This window comes from Anneissia japonica, unplaced genomic scaffold (genome assembly GCF_011630105.1).
Source record: "Anneissia japonica isolate Jap-2015-1 unplaced genomic scaffold, ASM1163010v1 scaffold288201_len66592_cov119, whole genome shotgun sequence".
In the NCBI taxonomy this organism is placed as follows: domain Eukaryota; kingdom Metazoa; phylum Echinodermata; class Crinoidea; order Comatulida; family Comatulidae; genus Anneissia; species Anneissia japonica.
This window is the reverse complement of record NW_022753876.1, coordinates 1-18,841: the sequence shown is the minus strand read 5'-3', so window position 1 is coordinate 18,841 and position 18,841 is coordinate 1. Positions and strand designations below refer to the sequence as shown.

Sequence of the window (18,841 nt, the reverse complement as noted above, 5' to 3'; positions counted from 1 at the left end):
TTAAGATAAAAAAATGCATATAATGACTCAAGAAAATCAGTTTTAATTCAGAATTTGATTATTGGGGCCATTTTTACCTACCTGTCATATGGGGCCATTTTTACTGGGGCCATTTTTTCTGGGGCCATTTTTTCCGGGGCCATTTTTTCCGGGGCCATTCTTACCTACATTCCTTATTTTACTCGTCCTAATGAATGTTTGAATTAGCCCCAAGAATATTGAATTACACATTGTTCACAATGTGGCTACAGAGGCTTGCTGAGAGGGGATTTAACAAGTCCGACAGGGGGTCCACACCAAGTGTCCGCATATAGGGCCCAGGAATTGAATCCTTGGTTTAGAATGGCCCAAAGTTGACAATTCTGCTAAGGTCCTTCCCTACTCTAGCTAAGGGCCCACAAACCAATAGCATAAACATATATAAACAACCTGTTCGTGGGTCAGCATGTGTTTTTGTCGGAAAAGCATGTGTTCCTGGCCCTGCTATGATTGGTTGGTTGTTAAGTTTGATTGTCACTTCAGAAGGTTCATTGTGCTTTTAAATGTTAGGCATTGGCAATCACAATAACTGTCAGCAACATATTGTTTTTAGTACGACGACCTCATTGTGATGTGGGACGACATGGGTCAATGCTTTTTTGACAGGAAAAGTTTGACTTCACCTGCCACTAGTGTTGCCAAAGATTGTTTATATTTTTTGTAAATGTGTTATTGTACTGTGCCTGAATATATTTTGGGACAGCATGTGTTTTTGTCTAACAAGCATGCTCTACTCCTATTGGTCGGTTGTTAAAATGGAATTTGATTGTCACTTCAGAGGGTTCATTATGCTTTTTAAGTGTCAAATAACTTTTCATCTGAGTTCTGTTCAAGTCCGCATGACCACTCACCCGGGTCCGGTTTTTTTCTGGGTGCAGTCACACTTAATGTATTGCCAGCCTTGAGTTACAGGTATAGGCCTACTGCCTGTTGATTATCCCTAGTGAACAAAATGAAAATATTTGTAATAAAGAATAACAAAATTTTTGAGAGAATAATCACTAATTAATTTGGGTTTTTTTGCCTTTGCAGTTGGTGGAAGGTTCCCGAATCCATCCAATGATAAGAGTGAACAGAGGACTTCAAATCAACACAGAGAAAGTAATCAGATGCGAAAACAAATGGTACTAACCAATTTTTTTTAATTGTTTATTATATTCTTTGAGCAATGATTCAACTCACGAGGAGGAGTATAATAATAAATAATATCATTATTATTATTTGTTTTATAAAACACCTTAAAATAGATCCTTGTCATTTTATTAGTGGATTTCATGTTATGTGACATTCGTTATTTACACCATTCGTCACTTATCATGAAAAGTTAGTTCTACAATCTTTTCATTAGTTGAAAGAAGATGGACTGTTCCATTTAGAAAATAGGTAGACTTAATTCTATTTTTTTCATAACATATAAAATGACAAGAATCTATTTTAGGTGTGTTATAAAGCAAATTATTTTTTTTTACTTGCGCAATGGAAAGAATATTTTTATGAGATGAAAGATTGACTGTTCCATTCAACTTTCTCAGCCTCATTGAGTGGAACAGTCAGTCTTTCAACAAATGATAATATTCTTCCAATTGCACTCAAACATTAATTATATGTTTAAAAATGAACCTTCTTTGGTTGTAAAACAAGACAACCAAAGACAAAAATATTATATTTCGATTCCAAATTTGTCTTTATAAAAATTTATTGATGGATTGATAGGTGATTGATTGAGTTGATTTGTTGCCTTCTGCCTCATTGAGTGGAACAGTCAATCTTTCAACAAATGATAATATTCTTCCAATTGCACTCAAACATTAATTATCTGTTTAAAAATGAACCTTCTTTGGTTGTAAAACAAGACAACCAAAGACAAAAATATTATATTTCAATTCCAAGTTTGTCTTTATAAAAATTTATTGATGGATTGATAGGTGATTGATTGAGTTGATTTGTTGCCTTCAACTGATGAAATGTTTGATTATAATAATCATGTTATTTAAAAAATTATACATATATGTTGACTGCATCATATGGTGAAATTCAACTGATGTACAAAATACTGTACTGATAAACTGTGTAAAATCAGTTAGAATAAACAATACAATTAAAATAATTAAAACCTTTTAGCAGCAATCAACAACAACAAAAATCAACACAAATCATTTTTAAACTAAAGTAATAATTTATTATTGTTATAATATTTTTTACAATCAACCAATAAAAGAGGTCTGTCAGAATTTTTTCTCAACTGAATTTTTTGAATTCAATAATTTATTTCTGAGAATATAAAAGAAATTAGTTTGGTGACAACAGAATCTGCTGTTTCAATTCATTTTCAGTAACTACCTGGAATAGAAGTGATAAAAATAATTGTGAACTCGCTCATTCTTAAGGTTTGATTACTCTACTTTTAACTTTATAGACATCATCAAGAAACCAGGAATCAAGTGACTCCAGCAGCTCATCATCACCATCATCATCATCCAGTTCATCAGAAGATAACAGGTATTCGAAGAAGAGGAAAAAGAAGAAACACAGAAAGAAAGATGATTCATCAGACAGTGAGGAGGAATTTAAAAGAAAAGACAAGAAGAAAATGTCAAAAAAAGATCAGGAGGAGAGGGAGGTGTCCAGAAGGAAAAGAGATGAAGAGTTTGATCATGATAGGAGAAAAGATAGAGAAAAAGGAAGAAACAAAGATGGAAAAGATCATCGAAAGAGAGAAAGGAGCCCAAGTCATGAAACACACCACAAAAACGACAGAGAAAGTGCCAGACACCAAAAATATGAGAGAGAAAGAAGTAGAAGTCGCGACAGACACCAAAATCGCGAAAGAGAAAGAAGCAGGAATCGTGATAGGCACCAAAGATATGAAAGAGAAAGAAGCAGGAGTCGTGACAGACAACAAAGATATGAAAGAGAAAGAAGCAGGGATCGTGACAGGCACCAAAGACATGAAAGAGATCGAAGTAGAAGTCGCGACAGACACCAAAAACGTGATAGAGAAAGAGATAGAAATAAGTACAATTCCAGGAGTCATCGAGACCGAAGGTGATAACCAAGCTTTTACTATGATGGGTGTTTTCAAAAGCTTACATATGGGTGATGTTTGACCGTGTTAAGTCTGGTTTCCATAGAATCGTACACAGTCGCTACAGCGTTCTCGCATCAAACCTTGTACTGCGTAGCTACAATCAGGAATGCTTCTCTGATTCAACTGGCCAACCAGCGTTGCCAAAGGAGTCAGTGATTTTTATGGAAACCAAGCTTATCTCTTGTGTATGACAAGAGTTTAACAAGTACATACTTGGGAACCAAAGTTATATTCCTGCTGCAGAGTATTAAGAATTAAATCATGGGATTCTTTGTCTTGGTGTGAAGTTTTTTTAAATGATGAGGTATATACACAATTGGTTTACATATTCCTTATACTGTATAAAGTACAGGCTAGGCTAGATTATAAATATACTTTTATAGTGGAAATTTTAAATATGCGAATCAGTCAATTCATTTAGCTTATTTAATATCGTCAGTGGCTGCAAATTTTTTAACCAATTTCTGCCATTTAGCTCTATTTATTTATTTGAACTGGTGACGCCAAAGATTCCCCAACTAAGGTTCCGAAGTCCCTTGCAGCAGACCAAGCTCCTCTACGAGAAGTCCAAGATACCCATCTAAGATCCACCATAACTGGAACAAACTTTAAAAATAGTAAACTAGATGTTTGGAAATTGCACTATCAGGCAAAAGAATTGATTTTTCAAAGCAGGACGTGTTCCCTGACATTTTTGGCTTCTTCCCCGATTTGTTTTCTGTTGCTCCTTGGACCCTTTGCTGGTGCTGCCTCTGCACTGGTTTGAGATTCAAAAGAATACCCAGAACACGTTCAAATGCATATGTAGATACTCGTCATTACTATTTTTATTTTTATTCAAGTTACTTTAATTTCATATATTCTGATTAACGACTAATAATGATAAAAAATGATTAAATTTGTAATTAAGTGATTCTTGTTTTGTACCTCATGTATTATTTGAGGGCCCCTAATGAGCAGCAATGCTGGATGGGTCACCCTCTTGAATATGGTATTAAATAAATAAATAGCATTCCTGTATTTTTAAAATAAGCTTTGAATATTGACTGGTATTCAATTTGAGGATTTTTTGTAGAAAGAATTTTTGAAAATTGTTTTCAATGTGTCGCATTGGAAGTTGATAATTTATTTGATCCTATTAAACATTTTAAAAGAATTTTTAAGTTTTTTTTTTTTTTTTTTGGTTTTACCACATTTGTGTACACCTGTACAAATTGGAAACCCCAGAAATCATTTCTTTATTTCATTTTACTGTACAGTTGAATCATCACACAAACACAACTATATTGCAATATCTGCTACTTTATTAATTATCTTCGTTTAAGAAGATAATTGTTCGATTTATCATCGACTTGAGAAGACATTTTGAATGATGGCATTCTTTTGAATCTTGTATTGTACTTTTCATACGGAAGCCCAATATACTTCATGATGCACTAATTTGTGTTTTTGCAGGCACGAGACTTAAAAATTCAAACTTCCCTACCTGGAAATTTTATTTCCTAATTGCTCGAAAATGCATTCAGGATCTACATTTTTCCTTTTTACTTGAGAATGCATACATTCCAGGTCATCTCCACACAATTTATTTTTACACTGTACGCGGCCATTGATCTTATCCGACAGTGCTTTATAAAACAACATACTGTATCTACAGTGTTATTGCAGCTTGTTGGTGAACATGATGTTACCATTATATTTTAAATACTGTAGAACATAGAGAATTTTAAAATAGAAGGGGCTACAAAAGATCACAAATCATACGTATATTTTTATAACAGGCATTATATTTAAGCATGAGATTTAGATCCTGCGAGACCGATCCCAAATGCATGATTTTCACGCCGAATGTGTGACTTCTTTAGTTGTAACTTTTGAATATTATTATTTAAATGTATTACATTGAGAATTAACTACAGTATTAACATTAACTGGATTTTAAGAACAAAATCAATGTGACAAATTGCAATTAATGTAATTATGAATTTATTTTAATTCACAAACAGTCCACATTTTTAAGATGAAAAATAAATAATACAGCATTGGAATTCTCAACATAAATCTTCAGAAATAATTGTCCAGATTAAAGTACATAAACATTTATCACAGAAAACTTGATTGTACAGACAAACCTTAAGAACAACTCCACTCCATACACCTTGCGGAGTTTACTCTATCATATAAGTGGCGGGCCATTTGCAGTTGAATGAGTATCGAATTTTAAAAGTTACTGAATACTGCTGCAATAAAAATATTAAATACTGAATACAGAATTGCATATTAAAATAGAACAAGGCCTACAGGATAGATGTGTTCTCTGTAATACTATGCGAAATACAGCATCTATGTACATTTACAGTAGAATGGTCACTACAATTAATACTCAGGAGGATGGACGTTTCTGCTAAGCCCCGTCCCTCAGAGGTTGTTGCTAGGTCCGACAAAACAACAATGTTTGAGGGACAACATGCACATATCCCTTTCACTGATCCGACGAGCTCCAGAAAGGTTTATAGGCTGACGGATTAGGCGAGATTTTTTATTCCCTGTTTCGCAAACTGATTTTTTTAAAGATTGTCAGAGGAGGGCGGAAAAAAATAAAAATAAAATTTTGCTTTTTTATTTAGCAAATGGTGTTTGCCAAAAAACATCCAGATGGAGGAGAAAATAATAATAAAATGTTATTGTTGAAAGTAAACCATGTAGTAATGGGATGCTTAAATTCTTTAAATTTATAAAATTATAAAGAAAAATACATATCTTATTTTCAGAGATTTCAAAGCAGCGGCGGGTGTAATAAAAAGAAAGAAAAACTTTATTTTTTCTGAAATTTTCAATTTTTTTGTGGCAGCGGGTGTGCTAATTGGCCAAAAATGAAACTTTATTTTTATTAGAATTCATCATTTTTGGCAAGTGGTGGGTTCGCTTGACAAGGTATAAAAAAAGTTCTACCTTAGTATAATTTGCTACATATGCACAATACTGGGATCCACTTTTATTGATAAAATTAATACTAAGTACATTCAGATTAAAAATCTAACATTTTAACACATTAGGCCTACAATAAATTAAAATCTATACATCTGGTCCAGTAAATATATCTTGGTTTTTAAGTAACTAAAAATTCAGTATAAAAATTTTTTTTCTTTAATAAACTATATAAAACTTAACATACCCATCACTACTCCCTAAATCTCTGGCCACACACAGTACGTATTTCGCAGGGGACATTCATGGGGAAGGTGTCTACTGATGGGACCTCAATTTTGGGCAGAGGTCAAGGTGGCAAAGCACTGGTGGGGGTCCAGAGAAAAAGGTTCCTGAATCTGCAGGTTGGAAGCCCCAGAAAACACAACTTTATAGATAGGAAAGGAAATAACCTAGTAAACTGTCATGTTATTACAACGTTGAAGTAAAATTAATATTGTTAGCAAGGTCTATATACTTTTTCCCACCACAAAATTAAATAATTCAGTCAGCACACCATATGAAAACATGATAACTGGTCCTTTTGTATTATACTCTCTTTTATGTAGCATAACATTTTTTAATTAGGAAGATAATAAATAATAAATATTTACATATTTTTAGCACCATGTTTTAACAAGCTCAAAGCATCACTACTAGTGGCGGATGTAAGGGGGTGAACAGGGTGGCTAGCCACTCCCCTTCGGTTACCGTGAAAAAAAATGTGAGTGTGCTTCATGTGGGAATCTCAAATGGGAAGGGATACCCACCCAAAACCACTCCCCCCTCTAAAGTGCATCCCTTGGTGCTCCTCGCATTATCCACCACTCATTGCTAAATCCTAGATCCGCCACTGAGTACTTTACACCTTCAGCTGGGTACTTACTGCGGTAGTCGGCCGACGCGATTCCATGGAGAACGCAACACCATGACATACGACAGTTGTGCAATGTAGTGAGAGCCCGGCTTTATACTGTGCAAACTATTGTGTCAGGAAAACACATTACAGTTCAAATACAAATAAGTTAAAATTCTTTCTATTATTTTTACTAACATTTCAAATCTCTATAAAATTTTGGTGGGTAAAGAAATACATAACTTTTTGTTTACCTTAATGTGGATTCGTTATAAAGCCAACAAAAATGAGTTTATGCCTAAAAAAGCAGAAAATACACAAATAATACAACAATTATGTATTCGCATCACGTACCATCCTGCAAAATAAGCCTGGCCAATGCTATTCCAGCCTTATATGCTCATAAAAGAATATTGTCCATTGTAGTCAGGAAAAAAAAAAAGCTAAAATGCCAACCCAGAATTTTGTAAAATTTGGGTCGGTCAGAGGTGGCCAACAAAATATATATTTTTTTATTTGGCTTAATAAAGGTTCCAAAAGTTCCATTTTCGAATAAGGGCTACACAAGAAGAAGTATACAGTGCACCCTCTAATTTGAGACCACTTTTCCAAAGACCAAATAACTATTTTCAACCTTTTGATACAAAGCTAGCCCTCTAATTGACGACCAACCCCAAGACCACCCCAAATTTTCAGGTCCCAAAAGTGGTCTCGAATTGGAGGGCCCACTGTATTCTATTTGGAATAAGCCAGGACTTAAATAAGAGAAAATACTGTACATTGCAAAACATCAGAGAGGCATATGTACAATGATTGGTACTTAGTACAATACTAGTAATTTGTGCTTTTAAAATTGTTATACTTGTCTTTTGTCAATGTTCTATTATAACAAAGATTGTAGTTCCAGTGGTAGTAGCAAAGCTAAGTTGAAAACCCACATAACAAATTTTAGTTTGATAAACCTAGGTCAAAGGTTGCAGTGCGACTATGTCATAACAGGTACATAGCAGACTACAGCTACAATCCAGGTTTGATAAACCATCTCAAAGATATTAGTCCACCCTATGTTGTACAAAGCTACGTCACAGAACGCGGTCGTGTGACAGTGTTTATGACAATCTTAGTTTGAAAAACCAAACTTAGAAATTGTGTAATTATCAAACTAGGTTCACCTGGACAAAACATGGCTACAACCACGATTGTTGACCCTAGGTTGAAAAAATGCATCACAGATTGTAATTCGATGCCATGGAAATAATGGTTTGACTGCAATTTATCGTTGTTTGCTATCACCAATTCCAAGTTGAATCTTGAGTTTTTGAAAGCGGTCCTTGATGTAGTAGTAGAATTCATATTCCAACGACATTTGCTTCAAAAGTATTGCTCTCACTTCGTCCGATGGTACCTCCTTGTGCTTGGTTATGGTTGCTGACCGATTACGAGCAAAAGTGTTGCCTGCAGAAGATGTATCTTAAAGATTTGGTAATCAAAATTATATAAAAATTGTATAATACATTAAAGGCATTAAAGATTCTGGAGGGAAAAAAATGTTGATACATGTTGTAGAATGATTTTTCTAAGACAGAAAAAAGTTGTTTGACGAAAAACTGGGAAATGGTGGATTGAGAAAGGTGAATAAATATTTAAAATACAGGGGGAAAAGGTGTAAAAAAGAGCGGTTACACCCTCTTTCCCCCCCTTTTTAAAAATTCAAAAATCTGTATCTCATTCACCCCAGATTTTCGGCAAACAGTTTTTTCAGTCTTAGAAAAATCAGTTTTAAAACATATCAAAACATTTTTTTCCTCCTAAACCTGACTTTAAACACAATTAAATACAGCATAAATGACAAACAATCCCGATTTTGCTGATCCCCCCACCCCCTCTGGTACAGGCCTGACCATCACAGTGATTTAGTTAGTACTAATTAGTACTAATGAGGAACAGTGTATCTTTAAAGGCGGGCACTCGCTGTGTCGTATGACTGCTGCACAACGAATCCAACTCCACTCACTGTGAGCCCTAGACGACGCGACGCCAGTGGTCGTCTGAACGGATCATCATTAAAAACCATCGTTTGGGTGCACATCGTCGCGTTACGTTCTTCATAAAATCGCGTCAGCTGACGACGTTCATGTGCAGTGTTTACCCAGCCTAACATATTATTTTTGTCAGTTTTGTTCACTTACCTGGAGACCTCAAATACTCCACTGCTCCAGTAAAAAAACGTGGTAGCATTTTTTCTAAGACTGCAAACGTGTCGTCCAACTCTTCCAGAACTCCCACCACTATAAAATCACGCTCTACGTTTAGCTTAGCCATTTCTAATGGTGTTCTACCTGGCAACCTTAAATAATAACACATTAAAATATATTTTCATTTATTGTTTAAATAAAAGTCATTGCTTGTCTGTTGGTTCCTTTCTTGTGCCCAGTGAAAATGTGAAAAATCTGAACTGTGTATGATATACTGAATTTTTAACATCCATTGTAAACAGGCCAGGGCGTGGCACACAACGCACATGGCCGTAGGGTGCTGAAGTGTACAACTAATTATGAAAACAAAAATGAGATTTCATTGGAATAGAGAATTATTTGCATTCCTCCTCCCCAGGCCAAAACCAGTCTACACCCCTGATTGAAAAACATGCAAAGAGGGTAAAAACAGGTAAAATAAATAGAAAAATTAAGCAACCTATAGATTTAAAGCCTTAGACACCAACGTGTTTACAAGACTGATCGTTTTTTGCAAACTTTGGATGGGCTAGCTTCTTTTCAAGATGGGCTTCATTTCGAGATGGGCTTCTTTTCAAGACTAATTTTGCAAAGCAAAGATGGGGGCTTCTTTTCAAAATGAATGCTGTAAATTTTGTGCATTTGTACTATAAAACAATAAATAAGGCAACTGTAACATCAATCTGTATCATGGAGTGTATTTAACTGGCATCACCTAAACTACTGTATAAACCAAGCTTGTATTTTTTTTTTTCTTTTCTGAAATTTATTTACAGTGTATATACTGTACTATCTCAAAAAGAAGCCTATGCTATCTTAAAAAGAAGCCCATGGGCTTTTCGAGGCTAATTTTGCAAATTAAGAGGGGGCTTCAATTCGAGATGGGCTTCATCACTTGGCTTCAATTCGGGGTTTTACGGTGGGTTTAATATGAATACAAAACATTAGCATGTTATATTTACTTACCTGCATTGTGGACTGTGACCACAGAAAAATGGGATTATGTACTGAAGTTTCTTAGGACCACATTCTGGTTATTCTTCAAGACACATTCATTTATAGTCTGAAAAATATTATATAAAGTACATTATAAATTGAAATATTAATAATTCATTTTTTAAATTTATTTCTAGGTAAAATCAGTTACAAAATACAATTAAAAAAATTCAGAAGACAAAAACAAAACCCTGATGATTACATAAAGCAAACTAAATTACTATCTAAAAGGTTTTCCAGTGAACAGTAAATAAAAAAACAATAAATTACAAACACAAACATAAAAAGGTGATAACATTCAATGGAAAAAAAAACATATTTAATAAAATAGTTTCATATAAATTGACCATTCAAATGTATAAAGATAAATATCCAATTCTTATTAATTACAACATGCTGTACATTATGAAACAAAATTAAAACAAATTGAGGATGCAAAAGAAGTGAATATAATTATCACCATCATTAATTTTATTGCTTTGGACAAACACATTTTTCTCTTCACCACATAGTAAGTAAATTATACACAGGAGCCCCAACAAGTTTGTCAGGGGTTCGAATCAAGGGGCCGTCTAGAGCAGAGTCAGGGGTCCAGGCGGAATAAAATCCCTGGTGGGGTTGATATGGAGAGATTTACAGTATAGGATGCCCGAAAATTGTACCTAATAAAGGCCATAATATTAGATACCATGTACTGATATCAACTTTGTTTAGATGAAGGGTAAATTAATATTTTTAGTCCAAGCAGCTTGTTTTAGCATCAGCCAACGGAATATCCAAGCTTGCTTGACAGGGAAAATTTCCCACTTCCCTGACCCCTTCACTGATTATTCATTACCATACCATGGTTAGTTCAAATTTTTTATTTAACGTCTGTCATTACCTGATATTTTTCTTCTTCAGTGCCTTTAAACTGACGTTGGCTTTGATCATTTTTGCCATCGCCAAATCGTTTGAAGTAATACTGTGACGTAAACCTCTCTATAGGATCACGGATAATATTGATATACTTAACAGACGAAAAGCTAAACCTGGAATGAAAATCCAATCAAAAATACAAATATTATATCATCATTCCATCTAGATATGGTATTTATACAGTATTTATAAAATAATTATAATTATTAACAATAATACAACATGTATATTAGCACACTCTTCATATTTGTAATAGCATTCTTATTTCAGTACATTGTTAACTTTTTCTAATCAGATTCACATGTGTAAGCAAACATGTACACAACATTTTCCTATGACCCAAGGCAAAACAAGGAAGTAAATCATTAAATCCATAGCATTTTCTCATCACCCCTGCCCTCCCCTCACTCCTCAGTCAAATGAATAAAACAAGATTTTGTGTAGATCATAAATTTTTCAGAGTGTTTATTCTTCCTGCTAAAACTCAAATTTATCCTTTAAGTAAGGGTTTGAGTGCGGCCCTGAATTATCACAAAATGCTTTGTAAACGAACAGGCATACTGCAGGCTTAAAAAAAAACATAATAGGGGGGGGGGGGACAGGAAGGGATTTTTGGAGAAGGAAGGTCCTCCCTGACCTAGACCATTTTTATAGGATTTATTTTATTTATTTTGAAACAATGCAGCAACAAGCACAGCACAGCGGATAGCGCCACTAGTCCATTGCTGTAGCAGCAGTAGGCAACAGATATAATCTTGCTAATTAGGCTGGACTTTCTTATACCTTTTTTAGCGAACCCGCCTTGATGATTTCAAAAAAAAAGAAAATTTTATTTCAAAAAAACATTAAAAGCAAATTTCAAGAATTTTTTTTTTTTTTTTTTTTTTTTTTTTTTTAAGTCTTGCTAGGAGCAAGGAGTAGGTATAGAACAAAGCAGAAAACTGCTCTTATATTCCATCATCAAATACAGATGCCTAAAGTCGACTTTGCCTAAGTTAAATAATTTCCAAGTCGACTTAGTTTACATGCCAAATTGTTGTGTTTCCATTAATTTAAAATTTGTAAGTCAAATTTTATCTAAGTCGAACAATTTTTCAATGGTACTTTGGATTCGACTTAGGCAAGTTCAGCTGTATATGGGAAAATTGATTGCAGGTCTATGTTCCCTAACTTTGTTAATACTAACTTTGTTAATACTAACTCATACGAATGGCATTAGATTGCTTGACATTTATGTAATCAGGAACTGGGTCTGGTATAGTGGTTATCATTACCAGCCCTTCGGGTCTGCTTTGGGTTGAGGGTTCTGTAATGAGCTGTAGTTAGCTTCTTCTCTAGGCTTCAGATCTGCATATGTTTCCAAACCCCTGTTATCAGTCGATTGTTGGACGTTAATGTAGTCGGGCACTTGGTCTGGTACACGAGCAGTTGTTACTTCTCTGCTGTTAGTGGCTTTTGTGCATTGGTTCAATTTTCTTGAGAGATGTATATTAACAGCTGTTTCAATGACAAAAAGTGGGAACAGAACTGCTATGATGACAGAAAGGACTATAATGCCAATGTTACAAGATTGACACATGGTAGTCTCCACATCAAGAAGCATCGTAGGTGAGCTTTCTTCTATACATCCTTGGTCGGGTGTTAAATTGCAACTTTGTATTCCATTAGTACAAGAAAAGTTACTTTCTAAGTCATCTGCTTCAAGAATAAATGTATAATTCAAATATATGTAAGAATATATTGTAACTGGCATTAGGTTTTCAATTACTTCTCCATTCCTTGACCATTGTAGTTGGACCCATGGATTACCAAGTTCAGAGTAACAAGAGATAGTGACACTTGATCCTGTCAAATTAGATGAAATGCAACATGATTCACAGATTGGATACAAAGAAGATGGAGAATAGAAAGCGTATAAAATGAGACCACTTGATACTAGCACTGCCTCACCTGTACTCTTAAGAGTTACTTCACAGGTATAATTGTTACCATAAAGCAGATGACCAAGATTATGACCTCTCACCTGTGTTATTCTTACTACATCAATTTTGCTGTGGAGTGTGTAAGCTTCTGCCTCTCTTCCTAGGTCATTATTTATCAGCATACCATCTCTGTAAATAACTGTCCTATCACCGGTTATTGTTTCTCTATACCATAAGATTGAGTAGTAGTCATCAGTCAGGTTCACCACTGGACAGTTAAGATCAGCATCACTTCCTTCGCTTATTATTGCAGTATATCCGAAAGAAACACTACCAAATGACGGAGTGCCCTTTGCAGGAAGAGCAAGTGCTAATAGGCATATGACTCCAATACTGTACAACATCTAGAATCCAAACTTTGTAAAATCAATGAAAACAGTAAACCTCTATTATGTGCTTAATACATTATATCTTAGAATTTTTGTATAGCAATCAGTTTTCTGAAGCTTATCACCACTCAGTTTTTGAGCTAACAGTGTTTTGGTACTAGTTTTAAAGATATATAATTCCTGTTATAATTAAATTGTGAATGTTATATTTCCTGCTTCTTTGAAATGTACATACATAGTTGGTTACTTTTTTTTTATTTTTTGCATTGTACCTATGATTCCTTCAACAAATATTATTATCCACTCTAGCCGCTTCATTCTTTAGTCTTTTAGTATAAATGATCTTCCTTGAATAGATTTTTCTTTACAATTCTGAGCTGCTTTAGTATTCACTTTTCACACAATTCATATCCTATACATTGCTTATTTTATTGCATTCATTTCCTTTTTTTGTCTTTGGAAAACTTCAAATTCATGGACTGGAGAAAATACAAACACAAAAATAAATACAAATAGATAGAAACATTATATTCATGAAATAACTACAACTCAAAGTTAATTGTAATTATAATTTATTAATTATTACAGTTAATTATATCAACAGAAGATATAAAAATGTTAATATTTATTAATGAATACTGTAATGTCATTTACCCAACTCAGAGGGCAGTATAATACTTTAGTATAATTATAGAGAAAATAGTAGAAAAAGTAAGACATCGGTGGCTAATCCACTAATAATTTCATAATTGTTATAACGTCAAATCCAACTTCCTAGTTATAACTAAAATATTTTGAATATAATAGCTAATGATGACTCAGGCAAATTTATTTTTGAAGTGGAAGACAGATAAGGCGTAAAAAAATTAATTGTTTGTTTGTCCTTTAATGCTGACAAATTTTTTAGGAAGGGCGGGTCCAAAAAAATTTTTTTTTTTATATTTTTTTTTTCCTGTCACCAAAATTAACATATTAAATGCTTGCAATATGGCTGTCTCACTATTTGTTTTGCAAAGGGTATTCATCAGACTCAATAAAAATAACCCATAATCAATATATATGAGATATATTTGGTGTTTTTGAATTTTTTGTTGTTTGTAATCTTGAATTTTTGTACTACAATAATTTCAGACTGGTTCTACTTTTTGTATTTTACCATATACCAGAATAAATAAATAAAAATAAAATATTTTGTAATGAATTTAGGTCTAGAATAGCGATACCTTACATTAGACACAAAATTTAGACAACTTTCATGTGCAAAATGGAGAAAAATAAAGACCACTTTCTTAAATATAAAAAAAAATTTAAAAAAATTAAAAAAATTTGGAACGCTGCTCCTATTTTTCAGTGAGCTAGGGGAGGGCACTGGATGGCAAACAACATTTTTTTCTTTTTGGCTTAATAGGCATTTGCCACTGCCTTGAACATTTCATTCCAAACATTATCCAGTCATTAAGAACAGTTCCATTTCTTTCATATGGTTTGGCATTTTCAACCATTTCTAACTCTCATTCATATCTCATAATAAATAAAGTTTTCAATGGTCCCAGATTCTGCAGAATCTCTGTTCATATCTTCATTCGAAGGCTTTGTAGCCGAACGAGACAGATTTTGATAGTCCTGTTGGTATTGGTATTTTGGTTGCTTTGTAGATTGGGCATATTCAGAATATGATGCATTTTCAATTGTAAATTCACTTCTGATGTTTTTCTCTTGGTTGTTTGCAACTCCCTCATCTGTAGAATGTTGATACGTGTTAGTTGCTCCTTGTTTTGTGTTTCTTTTGTAGAAACATACACCAATAACTAAGCAGAAGGCTAAGAATAGAACAGCTCCAATGCTAGCCCCCACCACAGTTTGTAGGCCTATTTTACTAGATGCAGGTTGCACCTCTGAATCAGTTGGAAGGACAGTAACAGTGGTAGATGATTGATGCATACCTGTGTCATGCACCTCTGAATTAGTTGGAAGGACAGTAGCAGTGATAGATGATTGATGCATACCTGTGTCATGCACCTCTGAATCAGTTGGAAGGACAGTAACAGTGATAGATGATTGATGCATACCTGTGTCATGCACCTCTGAATCAGTTGGAAGGACAGTAACAGTGGTAGATGATTGATGCATACCTGTGTCAAGAGGCATTGTTGGGCAACCTTCTGCACTTACTTTGTCAGATGCTAAATTGCAGCTTTGTTTTCCATTAGTACAAGAAAAGTTACTTCCTAAGTCATCTGCTTCAAGAATAAATGTATAATTCAAGAATATGTAAGAATAAATTGTGATTGTTGTTAGGTTTTCAATTGCGTCTCCATTCCTTAACCAGTGTAGTTGGACATGTGGATAACCAAGTTTGGAGTAACAAGAGATAGTGACATTTGAACCAGTCAAATTAGATGAAAATTCACATGGTTCACAGATTGGATACAAAGATGACGGAGAATAGTAAGCTATCAGGGTGAGACCACTTGATACTAGCACTGTCTCTCCTGTACCATTATGAGTTACTTCACAGGTGTAATTGTTACCATTAAGCAGATGACCAAGATCACGACCTCTCACCTGTTCTATTCTTACATTGTTCATACTGTCCAGTGTGTAAGCTTCTGCCTCTCTACCTAGGTCATTATTTATCAGCATGCCATCCCTGTAAATAACTTTCCTATTACCATAAACGTTTTGTCTATACCAAGAGATTGAGTAGATATCAGTCAGGTTCACCAGTTGGCATTTAAGATCGGCCTGTCCTCCTTCAGTTGTAAAAATTGATCCAATAGAAACACTACCAAATGATGGAGTGCCCTGTGCAGGAAGAACCAGGGCTAAGCATATGATTCCAATACTGTACAACATATCCAAACTGTATACAAACAATGAAAACTGAAATTCTGTATACTTCTATCACAACATTTTTTTGTAGAAATCAGTTGTCCGAAGCTTGTTACCACTCAGTTACTGGGCCAAGAGTGTTTTGGTACTCGTTTTAAAGCTGTATATTCCCTGTTAGCATTTATAATTCAAACGTGAATGTTATATTTCCTGTTTCTTGGAATTTTACATGCATTCGGTAACCTTTTGGTATTATTTGCATTGTACTTATGACACCTTCATTAAGTATTTATTGTAGTCATTCTTCTATTTTACATGAGTCATTACATGGATGAATGCACCCATCTATCCTGGTAAAAACAAAAACAAAAGGAAGTGAACTTCTTGGAATTATGTCAGGTTTAGACAGTAACAACAAAAATATTGCTGAAAAACTTGTGTCTGACCTTGGATGAAGAAAATACATTACAGAAGTTACTGGTTTTACTGGTTCTTATTTTACTCATCCTAATGAGAATTTGAATTAGCCCCAAGACTATTATTGAATTACACATTGTTCACAATGGTGGCTACAGAGGCTTGCTGAGAGGGGATTTAACAAGTCCGACAGGGGGTCCACACCAAGTGTCCGCATATAGGGCCCAGCAATTGAATCCTTGGTTTAGAATGGCCCAAAGTTGACAATTCTGCTAAGGTCCTTCCCTACTCTAGCTAAGGGCCCACAAACCAATAGCATAAACATATATAAACAACCTGCGTTCGTGGTTCAGCATTTGTTTTTGTCAGAAAACCATGTATTCCTGGCCCTGCTATGATTGGTTGGTTGTTAAGTTTGATTGTCACTTCAGAAGGTTCATTGTGCTTTTAAATGTTAGGCATTGGCAATCACAATAACTGGGGATCAGCAGCATATTGTTTTTAGTACGACGACCTCATCGTGAAGTGGGACGACATGGGTCAATGCTTGTTTGACAGGAAAAGTTTGACTTCACCTGCCACTGGTGTTGCCAAAGATTGTTTATATTTGTTGTACATGTGTTATTGTACTGTGCCTGAATATATTTTGGGACAGCATGTGTTTTTGTCTAACAAGCATGCCCTACTCCTATTGGTCGGTTGTTAAAATGAAATTTGATTGTCACTTCAGAGAGTTCATCATGCTTTTTAAGTGTCAAATAACACTTTTCAGCTGAGTTCTGTTCAAGCCTGCATGACCACTCAACCCGGGTCCGGTTTTTTCTGGGTGCAGTCACACTTAACATATTGCCAGCCTTGAGTTACAGGTATAGGCCTACTGCCTGTCGATTATCCCTAGTGAACAAAATGAAAATATTTATAATAAAGAATAACATAATTTTTGAGAGAATAATCACTAATTAATTTGGGTTTTTTTGTCTTTGCAGTTGGTGGAAGGTTCCCGAATCCATCCAAAGATAAGAGTGAACAGAGGACTTCAAATCAACACAGAGAAAGTAATCAGATGCGAAAACAAATGGTACTAACCAATTTTTTTTTTTATTGTTTATTATATTCTTTGAGCAATGATTCAACGCACGAGGAGGAGTATAATAATAAATAATATCATTATTATTATTTGTTTTATAACACACCTAAATAGATCCTTGTCATTTTATTGGTGGATTTCATATTATGTGACATTGATTCTTTACACCATTCGTCACTCATCATGAAAATTTTGTTCTACAATCTTTTCATTAGTTGAAAGAAGATGGACTGTTCCATTTAGAAAATAGGTAGACTTAATTCTGTTTTTTCATAACATATAAAATGACAAGAATCTATTTTAAGTGTGTCATAAAGCAATTTTTTTTTTATTTGTGCAATGGAAAGAATATTTTTATGAGATGAAAGATTGACTATTCCATTCAACTTTCTCATCCTCATTGAGTGGAACAGTCAGTCTTTCAACAAATGATAATAGTCTTCCAATTGCACTCAAACATTAATTATATGTTTAAAAATGAACCTTCTTTGGTTGTAAAACAAGACAACCAAAGACAAAAATATTATATTTCGATTCCAAATTTGTCTTTATAACAATTTATTGATGGATTGATAGGTGATTGATTGAGTTGATTTGTTGCCTTCCGCCTCATTAAGTGGAACAGTCAATCTTTCAACAAATGATAATATTCTTCCAAATGCAATCAAACATTAATTATATGTTTAAAAATTAACCTTCTTTGGTTGTAAAACAAGACAACTAAAGACAAAAATATTATATTTTAATTCCAAATTTGTCTTTATAAAAATTTATTGATGGATTGATAGGTGATTGATTGAGTTGATTTGTTGCCTTCAACTGATGAAATGTTTGATTATAATAATCATGTTATTTTAAAAATTATACATATATGTTGACTGCATCATATGGTGAAATTCAACTGATGTACAAAATACTGTACTGATAAACTGTGTAAAATCAGTTAGAATAAACAATACAATTAAAATAATTAAAACCTTTTAGCAGCAATCAACAACAACAAAAATCAACACAAATCATTTTTAAACTACAGTAATAATTTATTATTGTTATAATATTTTTTACAATCAACCAATAAAAGAGGTCTGTCAGAATT

General features: G+C 34.0%; 1 protein-coding gene across 1 annotated transcript in view; it reads left to right on the top strand.

Annotated features, from left to right (window-relative positions):
• LOC117122967 (serine/threonine-protein kinase fray2-like) overlaps nucleotides 1-3,221 on the top strand; it is a 3,900-nt gene extending 679 nt beyond the window's left edge. The window contains exons 2-3 of the mRNA XM_033268751.1: nucleotides 1,072-1,163; nucleotides 2,456-3,221. Coding sequence (XP_033124642.1) covers nucleotides 1,072-1,163; nucleotides 2,456-3,088 — 725 coding nt within the window. The 3' untranslated portion in view covers nucleotides 3,089-3,221. The remainder of the gene's footprint in view (nucleotides 1-1,071; nucleotides 1,164-2,455) is intronic.
• The last annotated feature ends 15,620 nt before the right edge of the window (nucleotides 3,222-18,841 follow it).